At 35.1% G+C, this 22,670-nt stretch overlaps 1 protein-coding gene across 4 annotated transcripts in view; it reads left to right on the top strand.

Annotated features, from left to right (window-relative positions):
• The window catches only part of PTPN4 (protein tyrosine phosphatase non-receptor type 4), a 229,750-nt gene that overhangs the window by 125,983 nt on the left and 81,097 nt on the right, over positions 1–22,670 (top strand). For 3 of the 4 annotated variants that reach the window (XM_033231767.1, XM_033231770.1, XM_033231769.1), the window contains 5 exons: positions 1,446–1,490; positions 1,750–1,802; positions 2,162–2,282; positions 5,464–5,551; positions 20,274–20,362. In XM_033231767.1, the coding sequence (XP_033087658.1) occupies positions 1,446–1,490; positions 1,750–1,802; positions 2,162–2,282; positions 5,464–5,551; positions 20,274–20,362 (396 nt within the window). The remainder of the gene's footprint in view (positions 1–1,445; positions 1,491–1,749; positions 1,803–2,161; positions 2,283–5,463; positions 5,552–20,273; positions 20,363–22,670) is intronic. The other variant, XM_033231768.1, reaches the window with a different exon arrangement.

Raw genomic sequence — 22,670 nt, forward strand, 5'->3', positions numbered from 1 at the left:
CTCGGCTCACTGCAAGCTCCGCCTCCCGGGCTCACACCATTCTCCTGCCTCAGCCTCCCGAGTAGCTGGGACTACAGGCGCCCGCCACCACGCCCGGCTACTTTTTTTGTATTTTTAGTAGAGACGGGGTTTCACTGTGTTCGCCAGGATGGTCTCGATCTCCTGACCTCGTGATCCGTCTGCCTTGGCCTCCCAAAGTGCTGGGATTACAGGCGTGAGCCACCGCGCCTGGCCCTTTTGTTTTTTTTGTTTTGTTTTGTTTTTGTTTTTGTTTAGTAGAGATGGGGTTTTACCGTGTTAGCCAGGATGATCTGGATCTCCTGACCTTATGATCCGCCCACTTTGGCCTCCCAAATAACTTTGAATTATTAAACCGAAACAGGCCTGATAGAAATATACTGTCTTGGATTGAGTAAATAGATTATATTTATAATATTATGCACTAAACTTCACAAGAAATTATATATGAAGCCAGGATATTTGTATTCTTTTTTTTTTTTTTTTGTAATGAGTATCTGATTCTCTGAAAACCTCTTTGGTAATTTGAATATTGTCATGGAGCTCTTTAGTGACTTTAATCAGCCAAACTAGAATTTCTAATGACTTTTGACTCTTCGAATATGTACTTTTTTAGTTTAGTGAAATAAAAATCTTAAAATTTCCTGGTTAAACATTTAAAACCACAAAGTTTGGTCGTCTGCCACCCCTATACAACACAGATGACTTTGCCCAAGTATTGATAAATCTTTTGAGTGAATGGGTTACCCACTAGCAGAGACCAAAGGACAATGCTATCTTGTAAGCAACGACAGTAGGCTTGTTAAAGAAAACTTATGTTTTTGTTGGTTTCACAGGAAATTGAATACTTGACAGTTCTAACAATAATAGACAAAAGAGCTCTTTTTTCCCCCCCCAATCAAAGAGAGACTTCTTAACTCAAATGGAAGTGTATAGGTGCTTTTCTGTAACAGGCAGCTTCCTGCCATCTGATGATAAAATGATCAAAACACTGGCCTGTACTCGTAGCTGACTTTCTGTCTCACACCAGCAAAAATCTTGGCTGGTCTCTAGTGCATTGCTACTGTCAACTCTTCTATGTTTGTGATATGAGGTTTTCTATGCTTCCCACTTCTACTTTCTGCATATACCAACCCTCAGAATATTTCTCCCTCTGTAACTGTTTAAAATCTTGAGGGCTTCTATAATGGAAGCTAGTGGAAACAAGACATTTGAAGTACAAATTTCATACATCAAAGAATTTTAAAGATTTAGATTCATGAGCTAATAAAATCTTATTTTTAAACTACTTTACATGTTTTAATATGTAAATTATAAAAGCAAATATTTCAATATTTTTATTTGTTAATGTAAGTATATAGTTTCTTAGAATTGAAATTGTTGCAATGCTAGTAAATGCTATCCCTTTTTTTTTTTTTTTTTTTAAGGTACCAGTATTTTTTGCAAATTAAACAAGACATTCTTACTGGAAGGTGGGCTCTTTAAATTTCTTACAAATTTTTTGTAATGGACTTTAAAAATACTTTTAAAATCTGTATTAAGTAATTCATGGTCATTGCAAATAAATTATTTAAGAAGGTTACATGTAGTGTGAATTCTTTTCATCAGATAAGTTTATTTCTTAATAGTTAAATCACATGAAACTTCAAGTGTGATTGTTTAACAAATTATAGTACTTTTGAAATTACTACGTTTAACCTTCGGTTATGTATTTTTGTTTTGTTTTATTAGATTACCCTGTCCTTCTAATACTGCTGCCCTTTTAGCTTCATTTGCTGTTCAGTGTAAGTATCAGCCCATTTTTAGGTCATATAGCATATAACTTTGTGGTTTGTGTTGCTAGTACATTGGCTTTAATGTGGGAGTTCTGTAGATGTGTTACTATATAGAAAATAGTGACTGCAGTGGAAATGTAATTAAATCTCCAGTTAGTTAGCAATTACTATGATTTTTGAAAAAAAAAATTTCCTCTGAAATTGAGACCTATAAGAATGTTAAATGGATTGCTGTAGCTTGCTGAAGTGGTTGTGTTAGAAACATAAGTATTTTACATCCAGAAATAGAATTAATGACATCACTGATTTGACTATAATAATTTAAATATTTGTTTATTAAAATATGAATATTTTCCTTTCATTATTAGCTGAACTTGGAGACTACGATCAGTCAGAGAACTTGTCAGGCTACCTCTCAGATTATTCTTTCATTCCTAATCAACCTCAAGATTTTGAAAAAGAAATTGCAAAATTACATCAGCAACACATGTAAGAGTTTTTTAGTTTTTTATTTGATAAACTTCTTAATAGCATTCTTTCTAGAGAAATGTTTGAAATTACTTCTCATTTGATGGCTGTATTTAATATAGAACAATTACTGTTACCTAAAATAATATTATTTTAAAGAAATATAGGTGATCTATGCTAAAAAATGATTTCATAGACTATATGAGGCTCATTTTCGTTTCTATTAAGAGCCATTAAGCTATGTGTAAACAGACATTTATTTGCTATTGTGTAGTAGTCTAAGTAATTTTAGAATATAAATAGTATAGTCACAGTGTAGAGATCCGTCTGCTTAGTAATTCTTTCTCAGTTTTTAGGTATAAAGGACTTGATTCTCCTTGGTAATGAGCCAAGAGGAGAAAAGGAACTCTATATAATACTAAATTAATTATTAAAAAATATTTCTTTAAAAACAGTACAGATTGAACATCCTTAACCCAAGTTTGAAATTCAGAGAGCTCTAAAATTTGAAACTTTTTGAGCACAGACATTACACCACAAGTGGAAAATTCTGCACCTGATCTCATATAATGAGTTTCAGTCAAAATGTGGTCAAAACTTTGTTTCATACATGGAATTATTTTAAATATGATATAATATTACCTTCAGGCTATGTGTATAAAGTGTATATGAAACATAAATTTCATGTTTAGACTTGGTTTCTATCCCAAGATACTGCATTATGTATATGTAAATATTTTAAAACTTGAAAAAATCTGAAATCTGAAACACATGATCCCAAGCATTTCAGAGAAGGGATACTTAACCTTATCAATATTCATTCATTAACAATATTCATTCAACTTTGATTCTTTTGTGTGAGTATAATTTTCTATATTTTTTCAAAAGAGATTTGTTGCCTTGAATAGAAAGTAATATTGTTTATTAGTTCAGAATTCAGTTGTGCTTCAATACAGGATTCTGAATACTCAGGGAAAAACTAAGGCAGTGTTGCATATTGGTAAGAGTCTGAACTAGAGAGCCAGACCGCCTGGTTTGAAATTCTGTAAGATTAGTTACTATCTTATAACCTTGGCCAGACTGCTTTATGCCTCTTCTTCTCTGTTTCCTTATGTAAACTGGGGATAATAAAAGTATCTATCTATCTCTGGAGTTATTGTGGGTCTTAAATGAGTTGATATACATGAGGTTCTCATAACCATACATAGCACATTGTACACACTGAAGAAATGTTAGCTGTTACTATTATTCAGAAAACTTACTTTCTTTTGCTAATAACTCATGTGTCTAAAACAGGATAACAAACCATGGCCCATTGCCTATTTTTTTTTTTTTTTTTTTTTTGAGATGGAGTCTCGCTCTGTCGCCCAGGCTGGAGTGCAGTGGCACGATCTCAGCTCACTGCAATCTCCGCCTCCCGGGTTAATGCCATTCTCCTGCCTCAGCCTCCCAAGTAGCTGGGACTACAGGCGCCCACTACCACGCCCAGCTAATTGTTTGTATTTTTAGTAGAGACGGGGTTTCACCGTATTAGCCAGGATGGTCTCCATCTCCTGACCTCATGATCCGCCTGCCTCGGCCTCCCAAAGTGCTGGGATTACAGGCATGAGCCACCGTACCCGGCCCCCATTGCCTATTTTTATATGGCCCACAGGCTAAGATTGTTATATAGATTTAAAATGGTTGCAGAAAGTCAAAAGAAGAATAGCATTTTGTGGCATGTGAAATTTCATAAAATTCAGTATTCATGAATAAACACTTACTGGAACACAGATGCCCTCATTCATTTATATGTTGTCTGGCTGTTTTCGCACAATGGCCAAGCTAAATAGTTGCCACAGAGACCGTATGTCCTAAAAGCCTACAATATCTACTATCCAGCCCTTTGCAATAAAAGGTTTGCTGATTCCTGATCTAAAATAGACTAAGAGTAAGAGTTTTTAATAGACTGCCTAATGTGGTGAGGGGGCTATTTTAGTCTAAGTAAATTCCATTCATAGTGAAAGTTATACATACAGCATATCAGAATCAAGAATTTGAAGATAAGCCAGATTTTTTAAATTTACCAATAATAAAAAGACTTAAGGAAAAGCTTATTGATTATATATTTCTGTTGATTATGTATTTCTGTTTGGTTTAAGTACATGATTTATCAGATCTTTAAATGAAGAAAAATAGAATTATCCACTTTAACTGGAGGGAATATATATTTAATTTTATAGAAATTTGAAATGTGCTGCTTGTTTTGTGTATTAGCGGGCTATTGGCTCCCTTTTCTAGTAACATTAGTGAATAGAAAGTTTGTATCTTTGTTTTTGTAATTTGCTGCTTTTGCTGTGCTGTAGTCTGATAATAACAGGTAATAACTAAGGTTGTTAAAACTATATGTGAAATAGGAGTAAATCTATTTTTAAAGGCCTTATATGTAGAGCAGTGGTTCTTCAACTTGTGTTTATAAGAATCACTTGGGATTCTTTTTAAATATAAACAGTTTTGACCTCATCCTTTCTAAATCAGACTCTACAGAATAGTCTTCTTAAACCATCTGTGATGAAAGATGGTTTCTTCCCTCCAACTGTCATTATTGTATTATTTATGTTTTGTAAAATATAATAAAAATTAATTACTAGAAAAGTAAAGTGGAGAAAGCAAACAAAGATGTAAAAAATACAAGTCCTCGTTTGTTTGTTTTTTTGTTTTGTTTTTTACAGTTAGATTTAACAGATATTACCCTGCCAGATTGCTATACAAGCCTCCAACACTCAGGTTCCATCCTGTGAATCAACCTCTGACTGTGCACCACACTCTGAGAAGCACTGCCCTGGAGGTTGGCTTAGAATCTGCAAGTTTAAGAGATACCCTGTGTGGTTTAAATGCAGATATTGTGTATGAACGAAATATTGAGAAATACTGCTTTTAAGTTATATCTAAAAGTGAGGGGCTTTGTTATAGTCATCCATATAAATAGTAAGGAGCTTTAAAAACTTGGTGTATATTTGTATTTCTAGAAAATAAGAAAGTATTCTGGAAAATAATAATTTGGGTTACTGAAAATGTACCCTCCAGGTAAGTTAGAGGAGTAGTCCTGCATGGTGTTTTGTAGATTTAAGACTGCTCAGTTTTTTCAGATAAATAGCCTTTTTCTAATTTAGCCGTATTTGATTGATTGATTGATCCAATTTTTAACTTGATGTCTTTATAGAGGCTTATCTCCTGCAGAAGCAGAATTTAATTACCTAAACACAGCACGTACCTTAGAACTCTATGGAGTTGAATTCCACTATGCAAGGGTAAGTGAAGAAAACTTACTTCGATGTTGTTGAGTTAGGCTCCGTTACTCAGTATAACATTTTTTAAGATGAGATAACAAATGGAATAAGTTATGATTGCTGCTGACATAGCTGCACTGAAAATTTCCTCTGAATTTAAGTATTTTCACAATAACTTAAGATTCAATTCCTGAATGCGAAGGATGGTTAATGTGGATTCTTCTTGTTATTGTTCTTCAAGGTAGTGTTTTATATGTAAAGATAATTTTTACAGACCGTAAGATATAGTACTTTTAGAATATTTATTTTAAAATATAATTGTTAAGCTATAGGAAAAGTGGCTTTTGTATACTTTTATAATAATGATCATTAAAAATATTCTCACATCACTGAGGCCTGTATTAATGCACTTACTTCATTTAATATCTCTATTATGAGTTTTTATTTATAAAGCACAACATGGAGCATATTAACATATTTTTATCTCCCCGCCATCTCTGTATTGAAGTGGAATTTATAGTCACTGGCTTTTTCTGTGTTACACTGTATAACTTCTTTTCGCTTGTGTCAGACATTGCTGCCTTTGAAAAACTGATAACCTCCTGGTGTAAGCATATTTATGAGTGTTTATCCCGTATTTGTGTGTTTCCTCATGTTTTTCTTGAGTTCTTTATCAAAAGTACTTGGAGTACAGCTATTCTGTACTCAGTGAAAAGTGGAATTATAATCATCAGTTGAGTTGCTGATAGTGTTTATCTTCTCTTGGGAAGAAATAGTTGAGCCTAAAAAGAATATCAGCCTGAAAGGGAATTCAGAGACAATATTTTTCTTAGATAATTATTTTCAATCATTTTAATATGCAGACACTCACAGGTACACAGATAGTTGTTTAAGTACTCAAAGTTCTACTTCATGTAATGGTTTTATCCTTTAGGACCTTTCCTGACCATATTCTGGGAGAGGAACATCAGTTCTTATGTTTCACAAAGCTTATGTCAATCTTTCCTTTAAAAGACCAGATGAGTTACTTTCCTCAAATGATTTTATCTTGCAATTCTGAGTTTTACTTGGAAATCTTTTTGTCTGATTCCATTTAAAATGTGTCTCAGAAACTTTCAGCTTTCTTTTTTTTTTTCCCTTCAACTTTTATTTTAAGTTCAACTTTCTGCTTTCTTTAAAATATGCCCCTTTACTGTCCTTCCTTATTTAGGGCCTATATCTTTTGAACATGATTCTTAAAAATGTAATGTACTGGTCAGTATTTGTGTCACTAGTTTTTTTTTTTTTTTTTAATAATAAAGTTTAAAACAGATGGAACTTTAAATATGTGAATTAAACTATGGTTAAAAATAAAAAGGGGCTGGGCATAATGTGTCGTGCCTATAATCCCAACACCTTGGGACAGCAAGGCAGGAGGATTGTGTGAGCCCAGGTGTTCAAGACCAGCCTGGGAAACATAATGAGATCTCAGCTCTACACATTTAAAAAATAAGCTAGGCATAGTGGTGCATGCCTGAAGTCGCAGCAACTCAAGAGTTGGGGCAGGAGGATCAGCTGAGCCGAGGAGTCTAAGCCTTCTGTAAGCTACGATCATGTCACTTCACTCCAGCCTGAGTGACAGCAAGATCCTGTCCTTTCTTGTAGTATTATTGTAGTTTTGGGTGTTACATTTACGTCTTTAATTGTCTTGAGTTGATTTTTGCATGTAGTAAGAGCTAGGCGTCCAGCTTTCTTCTTCTGTATGTGGCTATCCAATTTTCTCAGAACCATTTATTGAAGAGGATATCCTTTCCCCAGTGTAAGTTCTTGTTGACTTTGTTGAAGATCAGTTAGCTGTAAATATTTGGCTTTGTTTCTGGGTTCTCTAGTCTGTCCTATTGGTCTTTGTGTATGTTTTTACATCAGTACCATGCAGTTTTGGTTACTGTAGCCTTGTAACACATTTTGACATCAGGTAATTTGATGCTTTGTTCTTTTTGCTCTGGATTGCTTTGGTTATTTGGGCTCTTTTTTTTGGTTCTCTATGAATTTTAAGATTTTTTTTCTAATTCTATGAAGAACAATGTTGGTATTTTGATAGGGATTGCACTGGATCTGTGGAGTGCTTTGGCAATATGGTCATTTTAACAATATTAGTTCTTCAGATCCAAGGGCATGGGATTTTTTTGTTTGTGTCATCTTAAATTTTTCATCAGTGTTTTTGTAGTTTTCCTTATAGAGATCATTCACCTTCTTGGTTAAATTTATTCCTAGGTATTTTTTGTAGCTATTGTAAATGGGATTGCCTTCTTGATTTCTTTCTCAACTAGATCATTATTGATGTATAGAAGTGCTGCTGGTTTTTATGTGTTGATTTTTACTGAATTTATTTATGAAATCTAAGCATTTTTGGTGGAGTCTTTAGGTTTTTTTAGATACAAGATCATATCATCAGCAAAAAGAGGTCATTTGACTTCCTCGTTCCCAATTTGGATACCTTTTCCTTCTTTCTCTTGCCTGAGTGCTCTGGCTAGGACTTCTAGTAGTATGTGGAATAAGAGTGTGAAAGTGGGCATCCTTGTCTTTTTCTAGTTCTTAGGGGGAACAATTTCAACTTTTCTGTATTCAGTATGATGTTGACTTTGGGTTTGTCGTATATGGCTTTTATTATTTTGAGGTATGTTCCTTCTGTGCGTTTGTTGAGATGTTGAAGTTTTTCAAATGCTTTTACAATGTCTTTTGAGATGGTCATATGGTTTTTATTCTTCATTATCTTCTTGTGATATATCATGTTTACTAATTTGTGTGTGTTGAATCATCCTTACATTCCTGATATAATGTATCGTATCTGATTGTGGTGTATTATCTTTCTAACATGCTGTTGGATTTGGTTTGCTAGTACTTTGTTGAAGATGTTGGTGTCTTTGTTCATCAGGGATATTGGCCTGTAGTTTTCTTTTTTCTAGTTTTTGCATCCTTGCCTGGTTTTGGTATGATACTAATGCCGACCTTATAGAATGAGTTAGGAGAATCCCTCCTCTTCAATTTTTCTTTGGAATAGTTTCAGGACTGTTATTACTTCTTTGTATGTTTGGTAAAATTCAACTTTGAATCCATTTGTTCCTGGGCATTTCTGTGTTGGGAGACTTTCTTTACTGATTTCAATCTCACTACACATTATTGGTCTCTTCAGGTTTTCTATTTCTTCTTGATTCAGTCTTGGTAGGTTATATGTTTCCATGAATTCATTTCCTCTAGGTTTCCCAGCTTGTAGTTGTTCATAATAGTCTCTGATGATCTTTTCTATTTCTGTAGTATCAGTTGCAATGTCTCCTTTTCATTTCTGATTTTACTTATTTGGATATTCTGCCTTCTTGGTTAGTCTAGCAGTTTATTAATTTTGTTTGTCTTTTTGAAGAACCAACTTTTTGTTTCATTTATCCTTCATATTTTTTATGGTCACTATTTCATTTATTTCTGCTCTGATCTTTGTTATTTCTGTTCTACTAATTTTAGGTTTGTTTGGTTCTTGCTATTCCAGGTTTTTGAGATGCATTGTTAGACTGTTAACTTGTAGTCTTTCTCCTTTTCTTGTGTAGGCATTTATTGCTGTAAAATTCCCTCTTATCAGTGCCTTTGGTGTATCCCACAGGTTTTGGTATGTTGTATTTCCATTTTCGTTTGTTTCAAAGAATTTTTTTATTTCCATCTTAATTTCTTAATTGACCCAATGGTCGTTTAGAAGCATGTTGTTTAACTGATTTGTTGAGACTTGTTTTGTGACCAAACATATGGCCTATCTTGGAAGATGTTCCATGTGCTTATGAAAATAATGCATATTCTGCATTGTTCAGTAGAATATTCTCTAAGTGTCTGGTCCATTTGATCTAATGTTAAGTTTAAGTCCAGTGTTTCTTTATTTTCTTTCTAGATCTGTCTCATGCTGAGAGTGAGGTGTGAGTCCCCCACTATTATTGTATTACAGTCTATATCTCTCTTTAGATCTAGTAGTATTTGTTTTATGAATCTGGGTACTCCAATGTTTGGTGCATATATATTTGGACTAGTTATGTCCTCTTACTGGGTTGATCTCTTTATCATTATATAATGACCTTCTTTGTCTTTTTTTTTTTTTTTTTTAACTGTTCTTGAAATAATTAAAATCTGTTTTATCTGATATAAGTTTGGGTACCGTAACTTTTGGTTATCGTTTGTGTGGAGTATTTTTTTCCATCCCTCTATTTTCAGTCTATATGTGTTTTTAATGAAAAACTGAGTTTCTTTTAAGCAACATATAGTTGAATTATGTATTTTAATCCATTCAGCCATTTTGTATCTTTTAAGAGGAGAATTTCATCTATTTACATTCAAAGTTGTTGGTATATGAGGTTTTGTTCTTTTCATATGGTTAATTGTTTTCTAGTTATTATATGTATTCTGTGTTTCTTTCTTTTTCTCTTATAGTTTGTTGTTTTGATGGGTTTCTGTAGTGATGCTGTTTGAGTCCTTTCTCTTCCTCCTTTGTATTTCTTTACCCATTAAGTTTTATACTTTTGTATGTTTTCATGATGGTAAATGTCATCATTTCACTTCGAAGTTTAGGACTCCCTTGAGCATATCTTGTAGAACCGATCTAGTGGTATAGAATTCCCACAGGATTTGTTTGTCTGTGAATGATTTCATTTCCCTTTCATTTATGAGTGATAATTTTGATAGATATTGTATTCTTGAGTGGCAGGTTTTTTCTTTCAGCACTTTCAATATATCATTCCATTGTCTTCTGGCCTGTAAAGTTTCTGCTGAGAAATTCACTGTTAGACTGGTGGGGTTTTCTTTGTAGGTGATGAGACACTTTTGCTACTTTTAGGATTTGCTCCTGAAGTTTGACTTTAGACAGTCTGATTATAATGGTGCCATGGAGAACACCTCTTTACATTATATCTGCTTGGAGATCATTGAGCTTCCTGTATCTGAATGTCTAATCCTTTCTTTGTTTCTTTGCCCTTGGGGATAACAAATAATATGTAAATTTGGTCACCTTATCTTGCCTCAAATTTCAGGAAGGTTTTGCTCATTCTTTTTTCATCTCTTTTCTTTATTTTTTTCATCTCTTTTCTTTATTTTTGTTTGACTGGATTATTCTGAAAGACCTGTCTTCAAGTTCCAAGTTTCATTCTTTGGACTGATGTAGTCTGTTGTTGAAGTTTTCAAATGTATTTTGAATTTTTTTCAGTGAATTCTCCAGTTTCAGATTTTTTTTTTTTTTTTGAGACAGAGTCTTGCTCTGTTCCCAGCTTGGAATGCAGTGGTGTGATCTCAGCTCACTGCTACCTCCACCTCCCAGATTCAAGCGATTCTCATGCCTCAGCCTCCCGAGTAGCTGGAATTACTGGCACACGCTACCATGCCTGGCTAATTTTTGTATTTTTAGTAGAGAGGGGATTTCACCACGTTGGACAGGCTGGTCTCCAACTCCTGACCTCAGGTGATCCACCCACCTTGGCCTCTCAAAGAGCTGGGATTACAAGCATGAACCAGCTTCAGAATTTTTATTAGGTTCTTTAAAAAAATATCTCTTTGGTAAATTTCTCATTCATACTCTGAATAGCTTTCCTGACTTATTTGTATTGTTTTTCAGAATTCTCTTGTGTCTCACTGAGCTTTAAAGTTAACAATTTGAATTACTTATTTCATGCTGGGATTTTGAAATTTTCTTTTTGATTAAGATCTATTGCTGGAGAATTATTGTATTCCTTTGGAGATACCGTATTTTCTTGCTATTTCATGTTTCCTATGTGCTTACATTGTATCTGTGCATCTGATGCAATAGTTGCTGCTGCTTATATTTGAATTTGCTTTTGTAGGGGAGGACTTTTTCCTGAAAATTTATCTATGGTTTGGGTTGAGTAGGGTCCATAGACTTCAATTCTGGCAGTAATATGGTCTCATTTATAGACATCGTATATATAGCAGTGAGTAAAGTAGATAAAATTCAACCCTCCCAAAGCTTGCATTCTGGGGGGCAAGAAACAAAACTCTAAATGAACAATTATGCGTATATCAGAGTATGTACTGATTCCCTTGAGGTTCAGTAACTGGCAAAATACCAATCTTTATTGATAGAAGTCAGAATAGCGGTCAATTCTGAAGGAATGTTTATTAACTGGGAGACTCATGAGGGAGCTTTCTGGGTTTTTCAAAATGTTCTATAAATTAGTTTGTGATGGTTATGTTGGAGTGTAAATAAGAACGTGTATGTATGTGTGTAAAATTTTGAGTTGTACATTTAAGAATTGTGCATTTTACTATGTAGTACTTCAGTTCCTTTAAAAAATTAAGTAGGTAATATGTCAGATATTGATAGATGCTATGAAGAAAAGTTAAGCTGAGAATGGGGAATTAAACAAATGAGGTATCAGGGAAGGTCTCACTGAGAAGGTAAACATCTGAAAGAGCCATGTAAACATCTGGGAGGATATTATTCTAAGCAGAGGAAAGAGCAGTGAAATAGTATATATAGCAGTTCAAATAATAGCTAAGAGTTTAGTATGGCTTGTGTAGTGCGAGCAAGGAGAGGAGAGTATTAGGAGACGAGATCTAAGCAGACAAGAACTTTATCAGCCTTTTTTTTTCTTTCTTTCTTTCTTTTGAGGCAGAGTCTTGCTCTGTCATGCAGGTTGCAGTGCATTGGTGCCATCTCAGCTCACTGCAGCCTTGGTCTCTCGGGCTCAAGTGACCCACCCACCTCAGCCTTCCACATAGCTGGGACCACAGGCACGTGTCACCACGCTGGCTGAATTTTTTTTTTTTTTTAAGTGAAGATGGAATCTTGCTATGTTGCTCAGGCTGGTTTCAAACTTCTCAGCTCAAGCAATCTTACCTGCCTTGGCCTCCCAAAGTGCTGGGACTGCAGACATGAGCCACCACATCTTTATAAAACATTTTAAGGCCTTTGGCTTTTAATTATAATCAAAACCATTAGAGAGTTTTGAAGCAATAAAAGACTTGTTGTGATTTACGTTTTTAAAATATAACAATGACTTTTGTTTTGAGAGTATACTGTAAGATACTAAGGGAAGAGACTGTTAGAGTGATCCTAGTGAAAGGTAATGGTTCCTATAGTATTGGGGTGGTGGACAGTAATCAGATTTTGAATATATTTTGAATATGGAAGTGACAGCTTTTACTGATGTGTACTGGCTATGGGTGTGAGGAAAAAAAGGATTTGATAATTATTTCAAAGCTTTTGGCCTGAACTTTTACTAAGTTGGGAAAGACCTGGGAGAAGCAGATTTAGTAGGAGTGTAAGTCAAGAATTTATCTTGGCCGGGCGCGGTGGCTCAAGCCTGTAATCCCAGCACTTTGGGAGGCCGAGACGGGCGGATCACGAGGTCAGGAGATCGAGACCATCCTGGCTAACATGGTGAAACCCCGTCTCTACTAAAAAATACAAAAAACTAGCCGGGCGACATGGCGGGCGCCTGTAGTCCCAGCTGCTTGGGAGGCTGAGGCAGGAGAATGGCGTAAACCCAGGAGGCGGAGCTTGCAGTGAGCTGAGACCCGGCCACTGCACTCCAGCCTGGGCGGCAGAGCGAGACTCCGTCTCAAAAAAAAAAAAAAAAAAAGAATTTATCTTGGGATACATTAAATTTGAAGAGACGTAAATCCTCATGAAAGAGGGCTAGGCATTTCTATTTATGGACCTGGAGGTGAGAGGAAAAGTCTGGACTAGAAATAATACATTTGGGAATTGTTAGCTTATAGTTAATAGTTAAAATCATGAGATGAGAGCACTGAGGGAGTAAATTTAGTAGGTATTGAAGAGAATAGGTCCTCAAAGTTGGAACACTTCAATGTTTAGAATTTGAAGAGATGAAGAAGAACCAGGAAAGGAGACCAAGAAGGAGCAGCCATTCAGAAAGGAGAGCCTTTCTTTCTATCAAAGACACAAATATGTGTCTCTGAAGCCAAGTAATTCAGGAGCAGTCAGCTTTGTTGGATGATGCTGTTAGGTCAAATAAAATAAGGACAGAGAACTGGATTAGAAAAGTGGAGGTCACTGGTGACTTTTCAGGAGCAGTTTTGGAGGTGCAGTGATGGCCAAAGAGTGATGAGAGAATACCAAAAAAAACCTGAGAACAGTAATTTTGAGGGCTTTTGCTCCACAGGACACAGATAATAATAACAGGAAACACCTATATAGCATTTACTACGTCCCAGCCATCCTTCTTAGGGCTTTATATATATTAATCCAATTTAATCCTTACAACAGCCTTGTGAGACAGGAGTATTATTATCTCCACTTTACCGATGAGGGAAATGAGACACGGAAAAGTTAAGTAACATGGCCATATAATCCCTATTTCTGTATTAAGAGCCAATTTATAACTTCTTTCCAAAACCTCATTTTTAACCTGAATGTATTTGAAGACTTTTTGACAGATCCATTAAAATGATCAAATAATTTACAAATGTAATCTCTTGGCACAGAGAAAGGAATTATTTTCTCAGATTGGAGCTATACATATGGCTTTATCCATATCACTCTACTGTAATCAAATCACATAGTGGTTTTCCATAATTCTGATGTGTGCTTTCACTCATTGTGACATAGCATCATTTTATTTTTAGTCAACCATCTTTCTGTATCAGGCATCTTTGTGAAAGCATAAATAGGTCACTAATTGTTTTCATTTTCACTGAATAATTTGTTTGCATTCTCATACTCCATTAGGCCTATGTAAAGCATACAAACATTTTTTTCATCATTAATGAATGTATAAGCCTTTATGTCTAACTACATTAAAAATAGGCATGAAAATTTTGAACAAATGATATATTGGAAAAGAACATAACTGCTACAGGATAAAGGAAAATAATTTCAACATATGTTACAGAGAATTTTTTAATATTCATGTTTTATAAAGAGTTCCCCAAAGGAATAATTTTTTTAAACTTGTGAGTAGAAACATATGGCATACAGATATAATAAACATTTCACAGGAGAAATATAGGTGACCAATATTATGTACTTGTCACTAATAATGAAAACCAGGAGATACCAATTTTATCGGATTAGCAAAAGTTCAAAGGTTTAAAAATATCCATTTTTTTGTCTGAGTATGGTAAAGTGGACACTCTAATACATTGTTGAAATATAAATTTGTACAAATCTTTTGGGGGGCAGATATTAATATGAATATAATCTTTGCTCACTTCCATTACCGAAACTCCATTCTTTAAAATATTTATAGATGTGTTAGAAAAAGTTGTGTAAAGATATAGGAAAACATACACCAAAGTGTTAATAGTGGTTATCTCTGGGAATGAGGGAGGGAGGCAGGGAAGGTGACAAGGGAAGTCTTTGACTTCTTATTTGATATTTGCAATTGTTATATATTGTTTTGAAATTATTTTATAATTAAAAGTAATTAAGAAAATTAACAGCTGTCTCCACCACTTAAAATTAATGTTGTTCTTATGTACATCATAATATTGAGTGGGTTTGGGTTATTGTACTATTAACATGTGACAATAGAGAGCTCAGAATATTTAAGTACCCTAGGTAATTAGTTTGTGTATAGTATAGTAGTCTCCAAAGAAAGGAGGGAATGTTGGGAGGCGGAGGTGGGTGGATCACCTGAGGTCAGGAGTTTGAGACCAGCCTGGCCAACATGGCGAAACCCCATCTCTAAAAGTACAAAAATTAGCCGGGGGTGGTGGTGGACACCTGTAATCCCAGCTACTCAGGAGGCTGAGGCAGGAGAATTGCTTGAACCTGGGAGCGGAGGTTACAGTGAGCCGAGATCGCACCACTGCACTGCAGGCTGGGCGACAAGAGCGAGACTCTGTCTCAAAGAAATAAAGGAGGGGATGGCAGTCTATACATCACAAGAGAAAGTGAAATGAACAATTAGGGTATGTGCAGAACATGTTAGAACATCTGTTCATATTCAGTTTAAATATCATTTTTTCCTGCTCTTTTAAAACATACGGTTGTAAAATAAAACACAGATAGGTATGTATATCTTACTGAATTACTGTAAGGCAAACATCCTTGTAACTACCACCCAGTTCAAGTGGTAGAATGTTGCCAGCTACTCCGGAAACCTTTTCCCAATAAGAGCTCCTTCCTACATAGTATTTTTTTTTTTAATAATTTTTATTATCCAAGTGTGCCTTGCTAGAAACTGTAGCTTGATCTTGCTGTTTGGTGTATTTTGTTTGACTCACGGTAACTAAGACCTCTCTTTTTAATCTACAGGTTGTTGCTTCTTCTCTTGTGCTTAGAATTTACCTGTAAAGCACTGGATTATTTTACCTGTAGTTTCTTACAGTCTGGATTTTACTTGATCACATATTCATAATATAATTCAACATGATTTGCTGTCCTCTCTATCTCCTGCAGATTGGCAGCTTGATCTAGCAGCATGTTCAGATTCAAGATTAATCTCTGTTACGTTCTTTTTTCAGGCAGTGCATAATGCCTGGGTTTTGCTCTTATTCTGTGCTAGCAGCCATTTATGCTGGATGCCTAGATCCGTTAATTTATTGGAAGCTGCAAAATGGAGATATCCTAATATATTTTTGTTTTTTATTTGCTGGAATGATTTTATAAGGGGTCTTTTTCTTTCTTTTACTGTTCAGTTACCCAGTGGTATAGTTCATATAGACAATTCATGGAAAAGAATGTTTGATTGTTTCCTTTATTTACCTGGTTTTCAAGGTAATGAATATGAAGCGGTAGATTAGATATTACTGATAAGATTTAATACAGTATAGTTATTCTCCTTATTGAAGCTCAAATTAGCCCATCTTTGGTCACCAGTGGAGGTGGTCTTCTTTTGGCTCGTAAGTCTTTTTTTTTTTTTTTTTTTTTTTTTTGAAACAGGGTCTTACTCTGTCACCCGGGCTGAAGTATAGTGGGGCAATGTCGGCTCACTGCAACCTCCGCCTCCTGGGTTCAAGTGATTCTCCCACCTCAGCCTCTTAAATAGCTAAAGGTGCACACGACCACACCCAGCTAATTTTTGTTTTTGTTTGTTTGTTTGTTTGTTTGTTTGTTTTTTTATTATACTTTAAGTTCTAGGGTACATGTGCATGACGTTTATATCATGTATAACTCCCCAATGCAATCCCTCCCTCCTCCCCCCTCCCCATGATAGGCCCCAGTGTGTGATGTTCCCCTTCCCGAGTCCAAGTGATCTCATTGTTCAGTTCTAGAGATGGAGTTTCACCATGTTGACCAGGCTGGTCTCAAACTCCTGACTTCAAGTGATCCGCCTGCCTCAGCCTCTCAAAGTGCTGGGATTACAGGCATGAGCCACCGCACCCAGCCTCCTAAGTCCTTTTGACATGATCTTGGTCTAGTCTTTGGTAGCTTTTATGCTATCTAGTATTTTTAAGATGTTTTGCCACAGACATGAAATGAGCCATTTCTCCAAGAAGCCCTTTTAATGGAAAGTGATATTTCAAAAATCTCAGTGTGGGTGCTAAGGATGGTTATTCCTACTGGGTTGGTCACTGTTTCTAGGCTTTTTAAGTGAACAGAGTTGGGAATTTATACTAGTTTCTATATCTATATTGAGATACACAGAATGTTTTGGTACTTATAGCTCAAGGAATTCTACAGTTCACATATCCTATAATTATTTATTTGCTTCATGCTATCCTGTAATTAAAAGTAGTACTTATAATTACCATATCAGTTATTACTAGAACAATGAAAATTTTTAACTTTTAAAATTTGTATCTCCCTTTTTCTTTTTTCATAGTTGCTCTGAATTTACATTTTCAAATCATATAGCCACTGCATATTATAAATTCTCCCCTTCAATTATCATTTAATCTTAGTTCCAAAGGTAACTACATAGTTAAAGCTCATCACAAATCTTCATAATCTGATTTTATATCAAACATTCTCTAGTAATATGACTGGCTAAGTGTAAGCATAAAATTACCATCAGAAATCAAATAACGTATTTGAGAAGTAGGCTCTTTGGAGGAGTGTGAAATGATATAATTGTTCATTGATGTTCCAAGTACGATCCATGGAGTAAATTGTAGTTGGTCCATGAAGAGACACATACAGAAATTAATTGTAAGATTTAGCTGCTTTTATAGCAGTCTGACATAAAGCATGTTAGTGTGATTTGCAAAAGCATCAGTAGCTGACAGATTGGAAACTTAAACAACAAAAACAGAAAACATAACTGGTCCTTTTCTACATGTAGTTGGAAAGACACTGTTATGAACAATATCAGCCCTTATCTCTACAATAATTAGGTCTTTCAGATATGCGGCTTAAGAAACAGATAAATATGAGAGAAATATGTAGATGTGGGCTAATAAAGTTTTTACTGAGAAGATGGATGTAATCTAGACTTTGGTTTGGTTTGGCTTGATTTGGCAGGAAGATACGAACAGAGATATGAGAACAGGTTTAACACGGAGTTGTGGGCACACAAAACACGTCATAAAAATGACCTAGCTAGAGTAGAAGATTTTTACCAGTTAGGAAGGAGAGATTAAATGGGAATGGTTGTATAAAGGCCTTGGATCCCAAGCTGAACAGCTAAGACATTTTCATACAGACAATAATGGGGAACCATTCATGCCGCAAAAGAGTACAAGGTTCTTCTTTCTATGCCTAAGAATCCAATAAATAGTTCTAGTGAATAATTTATTTATTAAATGTATAGTATAGTATTAATAGGTGATATGAAGAAAAGCAAAATGAGGTATTTTAAATTAAGATGATCAAAGTGTATTTTTCTAGACATTGGAATTAATAACATTTGTGTCCATGAAGGCTATAATACTTGGTCTCTCATTTGTCTTACCCACCTCTAGGAATGCCTTGGGAACTACCACTTCAGTCTAGATATCTATAATTTGAAACTTGAGTTCCTACATATTTCTGAATATATTATTTTTTAAACTTGTTTTTCTACTATGATTGTATCTTGATTGGCTTCTCTGTTTATTGGGTTTGGTATTAGCTTTCCACAAACACTTGGTAATTTTTTGGTTCTGTACCCTCTTTTGTATTTGTGATTTCTGGTTCACTTGGTTGCGAATGCTATTTCTCTTTACTCTAGCCTGCCTTACGTGATGGTTAAGGTGCGAAGGAATACAAAGCCAGTTACAGTGTGCGTATAGTTTGCCTCTTTCAGTTTGGGATTCTCTATTCATCCCTTCTGAGGATTACGCTTAATTCTAAATTTTTGGACCTACTGTCCACAATTGCTGTTTTAGACAGGCTTCACACTTTAATTTCCTATAGTTGAATCCAGTTGGAGTGGGATTGTGGGACTGTTAGGAGTTAATTATCACAGCTGCTCCCTACCTGATTATCCTGACAGTAATTTGCAGGCCCCTCTTAATTCTTTTATCTATGGTAACTGAACTCATACCTGAAAATTGAAAATTTCGTCTCTGTTTTTACCTCCACATAGAGCAGTCTCTTTCCTACATAGTTTGGGCTGTGGTTTTATGAATTTTTTTTTTCCTCTCAGTAAATCTAGTCTTAGCACTTTATATCTTTAAGGATTCCTCAAGATGTCTGGTCCATTGATAACATATTAAATATTACAGATTCTTTTGCTTTATGTATTTCTTCCCTAATGTATATCTTCTATAATGTTTTATGAGGTTGGGAGCAGATAGGCTAGTAGGAGTATATATTTACTCTTGCATCATTTAGGCTCAGTCTTACATCTTGATCCAAACTTCTAATTGATGTCCTTTAAAACATGCTTTTTAATACTCTAATAATGGTGTACTGAAATAATGTTGATTATTGCAAGTCAGAAGCAGCCACGCAAACTAATATACACTGTTGCATTTGACCATTTATGTGTTATCTTACCTAACAGATTAATAAGATTTTATTTCATTAGAAGTTATTGATACTATAAGGTATTTGTTCTAGGAAGACAATGTTAAAATCTAGTTTATATTTTATTTAGTAAGTTCTGTCTTCTGATTAAATGAATGATAGGTGGTAAAAGTGTGCCTTCTGTATTAGGTTACTTGTAGAATCTCTTAAATAAAGCAAAATGGTTTCAAGGTAAATTAGCATCTAAGAAACTTATTTTTATTCTACCCATTCTCTCATTAGTGTAGGTTAGCTATTCAAATTGGGTCATTTAGTATGCAAACTCTCACTCATTCTTCAAGGTACAATTCAAATGTTCTTCTCTGGGGTCTTCTAAACTCTCTAAGAATTGTTCTGTATTGTATACTCTCATGATGTTTCTAATGTATCATATTAGTTATAGGACTTCTCATATGTTGTAAATATCGCTTTATTGGGTTCCCTTTCACCAAACTCTGAATTCCTACATGTTTTATTCATGTTTGTGATGTTAGCATCACAATTACTTAGTAAATGGATTGTAATAGTTTTAGGAATGGTAAAATGAATACTAAGTCATCATTCTACCAAAGACAAAGGTCTCTGATTTCTGAATTCTAGGTTCCTATTCCAAAGAGTCAGTTCTAGTCATAAATTGTGGGAAATCCTGAGATCCATTTTGCTTTAGATTAAAGAATTTTAGTAAGACGTTTCAGTTTGGTTTAAAATTTGTTCTTTATTTTTATTTTGTAATAATTACCATTTGAGTTTCTAATTAGTATTCAGTTCTTTGCAACCTTTGAAAATGCCATGTTTAGTTTAAAAAAAAAAATCCTATTTTTAAAATATATCTCTAACAAAGCCCGTTAATTTAGATTTATCATGTTTTTATTCATTTTTTTGAAGGATCAGAGTAACAATGAAATTATGATTGGAGTGATGTCAGGAGGAATTCTGATTTATAAGAACAGGGTACGAATGAATACCTTTCCATGGTAAGAACATCCATTGATACTTTTATGTTTACCACTGTATTATCAAATATAATAATTTATATTAAAGACAGTGGCTGTTGAACTATTTTAATGTTGTCATTTTACTTGTAAGATAAATTTTATACTTTATCCCACTTGGTTAGAACCTACCGGAAGACACCAAAATAGTTTATTTCAAAATTACTTATTAAAAATTCTTACTTATGAATTTTTCTTATATGGAATTTTTTAAAGATGATCAGAGTTTTCCAGTCTTTTTAACAAAGATTTGCCCCCAGGGCAAACTATTTTACCAGCATCTAACCAATGTGGGTTTTATCAGAGTTTAACCAAAGTGGTAGAATGGAAATACCCAATTTAGACCCCTCCTGCTTTCTTATCTCACCTAAGGAGGGGTTGACCTGAGAAGCACCCAAGATTGCAGCCAAGAGGCACAGACCACTAAACCACAAAGACCTAATTACAGGATGAAAGAATGATTCCTCCCTATCCCACACCTTACTGCCACGTCAACATGGCTCGTAAATAATAACAGGGAATCACAACTAAAATAACTGTAAGGCTCAGATTATTTAGGAGTAGTCCCTTAGGGAAACCCAAAGACAGCAGGGATGTGAAAAACAAAGATAGAGAAAATTATAACCTCTGACACCTACAGAGTGTTTACACAAACATTAAACATAGCCTTATGCCTTGCCGGGTCTACATAAAACTTCACACCAATGGCATATTTATTTATTTCTTTTACCCAGTATATCATATCCAGCATTTAGCAAAAAAAAAAGGCGGAAACACAGTTTGAAGAAACAAAGCAAGGATGAGAACCAGACCCAGATATGGAAGAAATTTTGGAAGTATTATACCAGAACTTGAAAATAACTGTAATTAATATACTAAGGGAAAAGTATATGGAAAAAGTGTATAATGTACAAGAACAGATGGAAATGTAAGCACAGAGATGGAAACCTTAGGAAACCTTATGAGGAAGAATTAAACAGGAATGCTAGAAATCAAATGCATTGCAACAGAAATAAAGAATGCCTTTGGTCTTATCAGTAGATTATACACGAGAAAAAAATGAGTGATCTTGAAGATATGTCAATAGAAACTTCAAAAACTGAAACGTGATGGGAAAAAGGAATTAAAGAACAGTATTTAAGACATGATGGAAATAAAGAGAGAAAACAGAAGAAATAAGTATCTGAAAAAATAATGGCTGATAGTTTTCCAGAATTCATGACAGCCACCGAATTGCAGATCCAGAACGTTCAGAGAACACCTAGCAGGTTAAATAACCCAAAAATCCACACTTACACATATCATAGTCACGCTGCAGATAATCAGAAAATCTTTTAAAGAGCAAAACATAAAAAGCACATTTAACCCAGGGAACAAGATAAAAAATATGTTGTATTTCTCTTCAGAAACCATGTAAGCAAGAAGAAACTGGAGTGAAATATTTTGGTTAAAGTGTTGAAAGAAAAAAACCCACCAACCCAGAAGTCTATAGCAAAGTTATCCTTCAGAAGTTTAAGAGAAATAAAGATTTTCACACACACAAACAAAAATTGGTGGAATTTGTTGCCAGTAAACCTGCCTTGTGAGAAATGTTAAAAGAAGTTCTTCGGGCCGGGCGCGGTGGCTCAAGCCTGTAATCCCAGCACTTTGGGAGGCCGAGACGGGCGGATCACAAGGTCAGGAGATCGAGACCATCCTGGCTAACACGGTGAAACCCCGTCTCTACTAAAAATACAAAAAACTAGCCGGCGAGTTGGCGGCGCCTGTAGTCCCAGCTACTCGGGAGGCTGAGGCAGGAGAATGGCGTGAACCCGGGAGGCGGAGCTTGCAGTGAGCCGAGATCTGGCCACTGCACTCCAGCCTGGGTGACAGAGCGAGACTCCGTCTCAAAAAAAAAAAAGAAGTTCTTCACAGAAAAGGAAAATAATATAAGACAGGAATCTGGATCTACAGAAAGAAAAGAAAGCAGGGAGGAGCTTCAAAATGGCTGACTAGAGTCACAGAGGCACTGGTGTCTTCCACAAAGAGGACCAAATCAGCAAGTAGATAAACACACAATGAATAGAACATTTAAAAAAGAACAGAAGAATTCAGCAAGGAAGTGACAGGGAACCTCGGAGACACAGAAGGAGAGGGAAGCAAAGTAGCCTGCCTAGCCAGGATCACCTGAGAGCCAGGAGGAATTGCCCATTGCAGGGAAAAGGTAAGCAAGAAATCCTCAGTAGTTCACATTTGCACCAAAGATTACTGCAGTCCTACTTACATGAGAGAGCCCCTTGGCCCTCATGGG

This window comes from Trachypithecus francoisi, unplaced genomic scaffold (assembly GCF_009764315.1).
Source record: "Trachypithecus francoisi isolate TF-2019V2 unplaced genomic scaffold, Tfra_2.0 Lachesis_group13, whole genome shotgun sequence".
NCBI classification, from domain to species: domain Eukaryota; kingdom Metazoa; phylum Chordata; class Mammalia; order Primates; family Cercopithecidae; genus Trachypithecus; species Trachypithecus francoisi.